Source organism: Carcharhinus amblyrhynchos, chromosome 1, assembly GCF_965287045.1.
Source record: "Carcharhinus amblyrhynchos chromosome 1, sCarAmb.v2.hapA, whole genome shotgun sequence".
Classification (NCBI taxonomy): domain Eukaryota; kingdom Metazoa; phylum Chordata; class Chondrichthyes; order Carcharhiniformes; family Carcharhinidae; genus Carcharhinus; species Carcharhinus amblyrhynchos.
Window position 1 is genome coordinate 6364577 of NC_137324.1, and position 10561 is coordinate 6375137.

A 10561-nucleotide genomic window follows, 5' to 3' on the forward strand; every position below is an offset into this window, starting at 1 on the left:
CCTTGACTACCTTCTCCACCTGCGTTGCCACTTTCAGTGACCTGTGTACCTGTACGCCCAGATCCCTCTGCCTATCAATACTCTTAAGGGTTCTGCCATTTACTGTATATTTCCTATCTGTATTAGACCCTCCAAAATGCATTACTCACATTTGTCCGGATAAAACTCCATCTGCCATCTCTCCGCCCAAGACTCCAATTGATCTATACCCTGCTGTATCCTCTGATGGTCCTCATCGCTATCCACAAATCCACCAACATTTGTGTTGTCCCAAACTTACTAATCAAATATTTTTCCCCAAATCATTTATATATATTACAAACAGCAAAGGTCCCAGCACTGATCCCTGAGGAACGCCACTTGTCACAGCCCTCCATTCAGAAACACACCCTTTCCAATGCTACCCTCTGTCTTCTTTGACCGAGCCAGTTCTGTATCCACCTTGGCAGCTCACCTCTGACTCCATGCGACTTCACCTTCTGCACCAGTCTGCCATGAGGGACCTTGTCAAAGTCCTTACTGAAATCCATGTAGACAACATCCACTGCCCTACCCTCATCAATCATCTTCGTCACTTCCTCAAAAAACTCGATCAAGTTAGTGAGACACCACCATCCCTTCAAAAAACCATCTCACTAATACCTCCACTTATTTCCAAGTGGGAGTAAATCCTGTCTCGAAGAATCCTCTCCAATAATTTCCCTAACACTGACGTAAGGCTCACTGACCTGTAATTACCTGGATTATTCTTGCCACCCTTCTTAAACAGAGAAACAATCTATGATCCCTAGTTCTGGATTCCCCCAACACTGGGAACATTCTTTCTGAATCTACCCTGTTAGAATTTTCGATGAGATCCCCTCTCACTCCTCTAAACTCCAGTGAATATAATCCTAACTGATTTAGTCTCTCCTCAAATGACAGACCTGCCATCCCGGGAACCAGCCTGGTGAACCTTCACTGAGCTCCGTCTATAGAAAGGACATCCTTCCTCAGATAAGGAGACCAGAACTGCATGTAATGCTTTCACACAGGCCCAGTACATACTCAGGGTAAGGTGGAATAAGCAGTAGATGTGCTGTTGTTCCAAAACTAAAGAAGTTTTTATAACTTGTGAGATTTTCCCACGAGATAGGGTGTAGGCAAACTTTCGTCATTGTATTTATGAAGGAAAAGGATTATCCAGTGAACAGATTAAATGTCCAAAGATGTGTAGGTTAGGGGGGATTAGCCATGGGAAACGCTGAGGGGTTACAGGGATACAGTGGGGGTTGATAAGATGCTCTGTCGGAGAGTGGGTGCAGGCCCGCTGGGCTGAATGGCCTCCTTCCACACTGCAGGGAGTCTATGTTTGTGCGAGAATCCTCCAAACTGTGTATCCAGTGGGGCGCCCTCTCCCCGGGGCGGGGGGGGGGTCAGAACGTCAGGATGTCAAATCTACAATCCAGACTGACAGTGCCAGCGCGGTACTGCGGGAGAGCTACACTGCCAGAGGAATGCACGTGCCTCGCAGGCGAATTGGGAGAGAGGGGGGGACTCGCCCTGAACTGACTTCAATCAGACAGGTGATTGTGTTGCTGTTTATGGGATCTTGCTGTGCAGAGTTTTGCTGCCACTACCCCCACCTCCCCACCTCCCCCCCACCAACCCCTCCGGCCTCTCCCTCTGTACCCCGCTCCCGTCCTCCAACGAGCCGACATTATTACAGTGATTACACTTTAAACACTCGATTGGCTGTGAGAGGACATCCTGAGGTTGTGGAAGGCGCTATAGAAATGCAGCTTCTACCCCTTTAGCTGTTATTTCAGCCTCATTTCTAAATAACTAGGAGTTTGAGATGAAGCCGGCACCCTCAGTGATCAGGGCACGGGGAGCGGGACGCGGGGCGCAGGGAGTGGGGAGTGGGGCCGCGGGGAGTGGGGCACGGGGAGCGGGATGCGGGGTGCAGGGAGTGGGGCACGGGGAGTGGGGCCGCAGGGTGTGGGGCCGCGGGGAGTGGGGCCGCGGGGTGTGGGGCCGCGGGGAGTGGGGCACGGGGAGTGGGGCGCGGGGAGTGGGGCTCGGGGAGTGGGGCTCGGGGAGTGGGGCTCGGAGAGTGGGGCACGGGGAGTGGGGCACGGGGAGTGGGGCCGCGGGGAGTGGGGCCGCAGGGTGTGGGGCCGCGGGGAGTGGGGCCGCGGGGTGTGGGGCCGCGGGGAGTGGGGCTCGGGGAGTGGGGCCGCGGGGAGTGGGGCCGCGGGGTGTGGGGCCGCGGGGAGTGGGGCACGGGGAGTGGGGCTCGGGGAGTGGGGCTCGGGGAGTGGGGCACGGGGAGTGGGGCCGCGGGGAGTGGGGCACGGGGAGTGGGGCTCGGGGAGTGGGGCACGGGGAGTGGGGCTCGGGGAGTGGGGCACGGGGAGTGGGGCCGCGGGGAGTGGGGCACGGGGAGTGGGGCTCGGGGAGTGGGGCACGGGGAGTGGGGCTCGGGGAGTGGGGCTCGGGGAGTGGGGCTCGGGGAGTGGGGCCGCGGGGAGTGGGGCCGCGGGGAGTGGGGCACGGGGAGTGGGGCTCGGGGAGTGGGGCCGCGGGGAGTGGGGCACGGGGAGTGGGGCACGGGGAGTGGGGCCGCGGGGAGTGGGGCTGCGGGGAGTGGGGCACGGGGAGTGGGGCCGCGGGGAGTGGGGCACGGGGAGTGGGGCACGGGGAGTGGGGCCGCGGGGAGTGGGGCCGCGGGGAGTGGGGCACGGGGAGTGGGGCACGGGGAGTGGGGCACGGGGAGTGGGGCACGGGGAGTGGGGCCGCGGGGAGTGGGGCTCGGGGAGTGGGGCATGGGGAGTGGGGCACGGGGAGTGGGGCCGCGGGGAGTGGGGCTCGGGGAGTGGGGCACGGGGAGTGGGGCACGGGGAGTTGGGCCGCGGGGAGTGGGGCACGGGGAGTGGGGCACGGGGAGTGGGGCTCGGGGAGTGGGGCTCGGGGAGTGGGGCACGGGGAGTGGGGCCGCGGGGAGTTGGGCCGCGGGGAGTGGGGCACGGGGAGTGGGGCCGCGGGGAGTTGGGCCGCGGGGAGTTGGGCCGCGGGGAGTGGGGCACGGGGAGTGGGGCACGGGGAGTGGGGCCGCGGGGAGTGGGGCTCGGGGAGTGGGGCCGCGGGGAGTGGGGCCGCGGGGAGTGGGGCACGGGGAGTGGGGCTCGGGGAGTGGGGCACGGGGAGTGGGGCACGGGGAGTGGGGCTCGGGGAGTGGGGCACGGGGAGTGGGGCTCGGGGAGTGGGGCCGCGGGGAGTGGGGCCGCGGGGAGTGGGGCACGGGGAGTGGGGCCGCGGGGAGTGGGGCTCGGGGAGTGGGGCCGCGGGGAGTGGGGCCGCGGGGAGTGGGGCACGCGGAGTGGGGCCGCGGGGAGTGGGGCCGCGGGGAGTGGGGCCGCGGGGAGTGGGGCTCGGGGAGTGGGGCACGGGGAGGGGGGCTCGGGGAGGGGGGCCGCGGGGAGTGGGGCTCGGGGAGTGGGGCTCGGGGAGTGGGGCACGGGGAGTGGGGCTCGGGGAGGGGGGCACGGCGAGTGGGGCTCGGGGAGTGGGGCCGCGGGGAGTGGGGCTCGGGGAGTGGGGCACGGGGAGTGGGGCTCGGGGAGTGGGGCTCGGGGAGTGGGGCCGCGGGGAGTGGGGCACGGGGAGTGGGGCTCGGGGAGTGGGGCACGGGGAGTGGGGCACGGGGAGTGGGGCCGCGGGGAGTGGGGCTCGGGGAGTGGGGCACGGGGAGTGGGGCTCGGGGAGTGGGGCTCGGGGAGTGGGGCTCGGGGAGTGGGGCCGCGGGGAGTGGGGCCGCGGGGAGTGGGGCACGGGGAGTGGGGCCGCGGGGAGTGGGGCCGCGGGGAGTGGGGCCGCGGGGAGTGGGGCCGCGGGGAGTGGGGCTCGGGGAGTGGGGCTCGGGGAGTGGGGCACGGGGAGTGGGGCTCGGGGAGGGGGGCACGGCGAGTGGGGCTCGGGGAGTGGGGCTCGGGGACTGGGGCTCGGGGAGGGGGGCTCGGGGAGTGGGGCACGGGGAGTGGGGCACGGGGAGTGGGGCTCGGGGAGTGGGGCACGGGGAGTGGGGCTCGGGGAGTGGGGCACGGGGAGTGGGGCTCGGGGAGTGGGGCTGCGGGGAGTGGGGCACGGGGAGTGGGGCTCGGGGAGTGGCCCCAGTAGTTGTTCTGTTAAAGCTCCCTGCGCTCTCGTTCAGCCTGGTGGCCAGGCTGGTCCCATCACTTCCACCTGATGCTTTGTAGAGTTCCTTCAGAGTGCCCTGGGGTTGCTCGATTTGGTGAACGGTGAGATCAACAGTGCCCCCGCCACAGTCAGCCACGATATAGCGGTCACCTGGACAAGGACAGAGAGAGAGGGTCAGTGCACTAGCCATGTTCACCTGTCAATCCATCAAACAGAGAGAGGGAGAGAGAGAATGGGAGACAGGATGAGAGAGGAAAGAGACAAAACAGAGTACAGGAAAAAGAGAGAAAGAACAGTAACAGAACCAGAGAGAGAGGAAGCAGGATACAAAACTGGAGAGAGAGAATGGGAGACAGGATGAAAAGACAGAGAGATCAGGGTACAGGATGAGTTAAAAAGTTTTTATTAGTGTCACAAGTAGACTTACATTAACACTGCAATGAAGTTACTGTGAAAATCCCCCAGTGGCCACACTCTGGCGTCTGTCCAGGTACACTGAGGGAGAATTTAACACGGCCAATCCACCCTAACCAGCCCGTCTTTCAGACTGTGGGAGGAAACCGGAGCACCCGGGGAAACCCACGCAGACACGGGGGAACGTGCAGACTTCGCACAGACAGTGACCCAAGCCGGGAATCGAACCCTGGTCCCTGGCTCTGTGAGGCCGCAGTGCTAACCAGTGTAAACAGGATACAAGAGTAGAGAGAGAGAGAGAGAGAGACAAGTCACCAGGTCCCAATGAACTGCATGGTGGGGTTTTAATCAGCGTGGCCCATTGGGTGACATGTTTTGGAACTCGCTAAATTCCAGGAGAATTCCAGGAGTATAAAATAATGAAGGGTATAGATAGAGTCAACAGTGGCAGGCTTTTTCCTAGATTGGAGACAAATATCACGAGGGGGCACGAGCTAAGGGTGAGGGGGGAGAAGTGTAATTTGGATGCTAGAGGGAGGTTTTTCACACAGAGGGTCGTGGGGGTATGGAACGCGCTACCAAGTAAGGTGGTGGAGGCAGGCATGCTGGACTTGTTTAAGGTTTACTTAGATAGGTACACGAGTGAAACAGGGATGGAGGGTTATAGGAGACAGTATTAAAAAGGGTCAGAGCCTCGGGATGATACTGGAAATGTAATATTACATGTTAATGTTTTGTCTCTTTTAATCTGCAGGTGCGTCAGTCCACCTTGTTGTCTAACGAGGGGCATGCACACGGTGGGTCGTGCGTGGGCTGCTCTTGGATGCTTCGAGAGTGGCCTAGTACTTCGTGTCGTCGTGTGTGCTTAATCCTGGACCAGCAGACGGGCACCACAACAGCTCAGTGACTATCACTGTTTGCTGTGCAGATACATGGATTTGGGCCGGTGTCTGTGGGAGTTTGCGCATTCTCCCCGTGCTTGCGTGGGTTTCCTCCGGGTGCTCCGGTTTCCTCCCACACCCCAAAGATGTGCTATTAGGCTGATTGGTGTAACAAATTGTCCCTAAACTATTTTCCCCTGAATCTGGTTTCCAATGGGGGTACCATACGCATACACACGGGTCAAGGTAGGTGTAGGAAAATGCTTTGTTAAGATGGTGGCGTGGGCTCGTTGGGCCGAAGGGCCTGTTTCCCGTGCTGGGTTGTTCTTTGTTCTTTGTAAGATTGGAAAACAGCCAACGTGACGGCCTTGTTCAAAAAGGAAGAAAAGCAGAAGGCAGGAAACTATAGGCCAGTTAGTTTAACGTCTGTTATTGGTGAGACGCTGCAGACAATAATCAAAGAGGAAATAGCTGATAATTTAGGAAAGTAGAATATACTCAAACCTAATCAACATGATTTTATGAAAGGGAAATCATGTCTGACAAATTTGCTCGAATGCGTTGAGGATGGAACAGGGAGATGGAAGGGAACCTGTGGATGTCGTGTATTAGATTTCCAAAAGGAATAATATTTGATAGGCTGAGGAATAGAAGGCTATGAGGAAAAGAAGCTGAAAAGTAAAGTTTATTTATTAGTCACAGGTCGGCTTACATTAACACTGCGATGAAGTTACTGTGAAAATCTCCTGAGGCGGGCATGGATCCACCATGATCTTATTGAATGGAGGGGCAGGCTAGAAGGGCCTGGAGGCCAATCCCCTCTTCCATTGTGTGAAAGAGAGAATGTGATAGAGAGTGAAAGAGAGAGAGAGAGGGGGTAGGATAGAGAGTAAACCGCTCTTTAACCCGTTTCTTCTCCAGTGGGTATCGGTCCTGCATTGAGTGACTCATTAAACCCCAGAACCCCACGGCCTCGCTCTGTGTGGGGTTAACGTCCCCCTCCATCCCCTGACAGCGAGGATCCAACATTGGGCTTGTCAATCAGCAAACCCTATTGGTCAGAATCCGGCAGTGATTCTCTTGGGTGTGAGTGTTGGAGAGAGGGATAGAGTAGGATTCGGAGAGAGAGATGGTGAGAGGGGTATGGAGAGAGGGATAGAGTAGGATTCGGAGAGAGAGATGGTGAGAGGGGTATGGAGAGAGGGATGGTGAGAGGGGTTCGGAGAGAGGGATGGTGAGCAGGGATCGGAGAGAGGGATGGTGAGCGGGGTTCGGAGAGAGGGATAGAGTAGGATTCGGAGAGAGAGATGGTGAGAGGGGTATGGAGAGAGGGATGGTGAGAGGGGTTCGGAGAGAGGGATGGTGAGCGGGGTTTGGAGAGAGGGATGGTGAGCGGGGTTCGGAGAGAGGGATGGTGAGCGGGGTTCGGAGAGAGGGATGGTTCAAAGGGTTCGAAGAGGAGAAAAGTGAGGGTCACGGGTCAGTACCTGTCTCCATCTCCGCCCACAGATCACCGACTCCACTCTCCATCAGGAAGGTCCGACTGTGCCTCGATCGTCGGAGCTGTTCCCGAGCTGGAAAAGACAGAGAACTAATCAAACCAATCCCTGAGAGACCGGAACATCAGGAATCAGGATAGGCAACAAGATTGAAACAGAAAGAACATCTCCCTCTACACTGTCCCCATCAAACACTCCCAGGACAGGTACAGCACGGGGTTAGATACAGAGTAAAGCTCCCTCTACACTGTCCCCATCAAACTCTCCCAGGACAGGTACAGCACAGGGTTAGATACAGAGTAAAGCTCCCTCTACACTGTCCCCCATCAAACACTCCCAAGACAGGTACAGCACGGGGTTAGATACAGAGTAAAGCTCCCTCTACACTGTCCCCCATCAAACACTCCCAGGACAGGTACAGCACGGGGTTAGATACAGAGTAAAGTTCCCTCTAGTAAAGTTTGTTGGTTAAAAAGAAAAAGGAGGCTTATGTTCGGATGAGGCTTGAGGGCTCAGGTAGTGCATTAGAAAGCTTTAGATTGGCTAGGAGGGAGTTGAAGAGTGAGTTAAGAAGGGCTAAAAGAGGACATGAGAAGACTTTGGCTGATAGGATTAAGGAGAATCCTAAGGCGTTCTATAGATATGTCAAGAACAGAAGGTTGGTTAGGGCAAGATTAGGGCCAGTTACAGACAGTAGAGGGAAGTTGTGTGTGGAACCGGAAGAGATTGGAGAGGCATTGAACCAATATTTCTCTTCGGTGTTCACGCAGGGGGACATGGATATAGCTGAGGAGGACACTGGGTTGCAGGGGTGTAAAATAGACAGTATTGCAGTTGATAAGGGGGATGTGCTGGATATTCTCGAGGGTTTGAAAATAGATAAGTCCCCTGGTCCGGATGGGATTTACCCTAGGATTCTCTGGGAGGCAAGAGAGGTAATTGCAGAGCCTCTGGCTCTGATCTTCAGGTCGTCGTTGGTCTCTGGTATAGTACCGGAAGATTGGAGGATAGCGAATGTTGTCCCATTGTTTAAGAAGGGGAACAGAGACTTCCCCGGGAATTATAGACCGGTGAGTCTTACTTCTGTTGTGGGCAAGGTTTTAGAAAAAATTATTAGGGATAGGATTTATAGTTATTTGGAGAGTAATGAATTGATTGGAGATAGTCAGCATGGTTTTGTAGCGGGGAGGTCGTGCCTTACTAACCTTATTGAGTTTTTTGAGAAAGTGACCAAAGAGGTGGATGGGGGTAAGGCAGTTGATGTGGTATATATGGATTTTAGTAAGGCGTTTGATAAGGTTCACCATGGTAGGCTTCTGCAGAAAATGCAGATGTATGGGATTGAGGGTAATCTAGGAAATTGGATCAGGAATTGGCTAGCAGATAGGAGACAGAGGGTGGTGGTTGATGGTAAATATTCGTCATGGAGTTCGGTTACGAGTGGTGTGCCTCAGGGATCTGTTTTGGGGCCACTGCTGTTTGTAATTTTTATAAATGATCTGGATGAGGGTATAGTTGGGTGGATTAGTAAATTTGCTGATGACACCAAAGTCGGAAGTGTGGTAGATAGTGAGGAAGGGTGTCATAGTCTGCAGGGAGACTTAGATAGGTTGCAGAGCTGGGCCGAGAGGTGGCGGATGGAGTTTAATGCGGAGAAGTGTGAGGTAAGTCACTTTGGTAGGAATAACAGATGTGTTGAGTATAAGGCTAACGGGAGGACTTTGAATAGTGTGGATGAACAGAGGGATCTAGGTGTATGTGTACATAGATCCCTGAAAGTTGGGAATCAAGTAGATAAGGTTGTTAAGAAGGCATATGGTGTCTTGGCGTTTATTGGTAGGGGGATTGAATTTAGGAGTCGTAGCGTCATGTTGCAACTGTACACAACTCTGGTGCGGCCGCACTTGGAGTACTGTGTGCAGTTCTGGTCCCCACATTACAGGAAGGATGTGGAGGCTTTGGAGAGGGTGCAGAGGAGGTTTACCAGGATGTTGCCTGGTATGGAGGGGAAGTCCTATGAGGAGAGACTGAGGGATTTGGGGTTGTTTTCGCTAGAAAGAAGGCAGCTAAGAGGGGATCTTATTGAAAGATATAAGATGATTAGAGGTTTAGATAGGGTGGATAGTGATAGCCTTTTTCCTCAGATGGAGAAAGCTAGCACGAGGGGGCATGGCTTTAAATTAAGGGGGGGTAGTTATAGGACGGATGTCAGGGGTAGGTTCTTTACCCAGAGGGTGGTGAGGGATTGGAATGCCCTGCCTGCTGCAGTTGTAAATGCGCCTAGTTTGGGGGCGTTTAAGAGATCTGTGGATAGGTTTATGGATGAAAAGGGATTGGTTTAGATTAGTGGGTCATTGTTTTTTAACTGGTCGGCGCAACATCGTGGGCCGAAGGGCCTGTTCTGCGCTGTAATGTTCTATGTTCTATGTTCTACACTGTCCCCATCAAACACTCCCAGGACGGGTACAGCATGGGGTTAGATACAGAGTAAAGCTCCCTCTACACTATCCCCCATCAAACAATCCCAGGACAGGTACAGCACGAGGTTAGATACAGAGTAAAGCTCCCTCTACACTGTCCCCCATCAAACACTCCCAGGACAGGTACAGCATGGGGTTAGATACAGAGTAAAGCTCCCTCTACACTGTCCCCATCAAACACTCCCAGGACAGGTACAGCACGGGGATAGATACAGCGTAAAGCTCCCTCTACACTGTCCCCCATCAAACACTCCCAGGACAGGTACAGCACGGGGTTAGATACAGAGTAAAGCTCCCTCTACACTGTCCCCATCAAACACTCCCAGGACAGGTACAGCACGGGGTTAGATACAGAGTAAAGCTCCCTCTACACTGTCCCCCATCAAACACTCCCAGGACAGCTGCAGCACGGGGTTAGGTACAGAGTAAAGCTCCCTCTACACTGTCCCCATCAAACACTCCCAGGACAGGTACAGCACAGGGTTAGGTACAGAGTAAAGCTCCCTCTACACTGTCCCCCATCAAACACTCCCAGGACAGGTACAGCACGGGGTTAGATACAGAGTAAAGCTCCCTCTACACTGTTCCCCCATCAAACACTCCCAGGACAGGTACAGCACGGGGATAGATACAGAGTAAAGCTCCCTCTACACTGTCCCCCATCAAACACTCCCAGGACAGGTACAGCACGGGGTTAGATACAGAGTAAAGCTCCCTCTACACTGTCCCCCATCAAACACTCCCAGGACAGGTACAGCACGGGGTTAGATACAGAGTAAAGCTCCCTCTATACTGTCCGAGTTGAGGACTCAGTGAGAATGCGTGTGGGTAGTGGACAGACAGTGAGATTGCCGGATTGGGTCAAATTATTAGGAGACATTTAGGGGGATTGGGGGGGGTGAGTTGGGGGTGGATAGTGGGCAGTGGGTGTGGATTTAGGGAAGCGTTGGGTGGTATTAAGGAAGAGAGTGCGCTGTCTACTCTGGAGGGAAATAATCCTCTGCAGTTTTGGAAGTGATGAATGTTGTTTGGATCTGGGACATGTGCTGACGTCCAGTGCCTGGGGAATAGGCTGCGTGGGAGAAATACCTCATCAGCGCCGCCTCAT

At 55.9% G+C, this 10561-nt stretch overlaps 1 protein-coding gene across 2 annotated transcripts in view; it reads right to left on the reverse strand.

Annotated features, from left to right (window-relative positions):
• hspa12b (heat shock protein 12B) overlaps window positions 1-10561 on the reverse strand; it is a 42039-nt gene that overhangs the window by 17514 nt on the left and 13964 nt on the right. For both annotated transcript variants that reach the window (XM_080196868.1, XM_080196867.1), the window contains 2 exons: window positions 6962-7048; window positions 4225-4329 (listed from right to left, as the gene is read on the reverse strand). In XM_080196868.1, the coding sequence (XP_080052994.1) occupies window positions 4225-4329; window positions 6962-7048 (192 nt within the window). The remainder of the gene's footprint in view (window positions 1-4224; window positions 4330-6961; window positions 7049-10561) is intronic.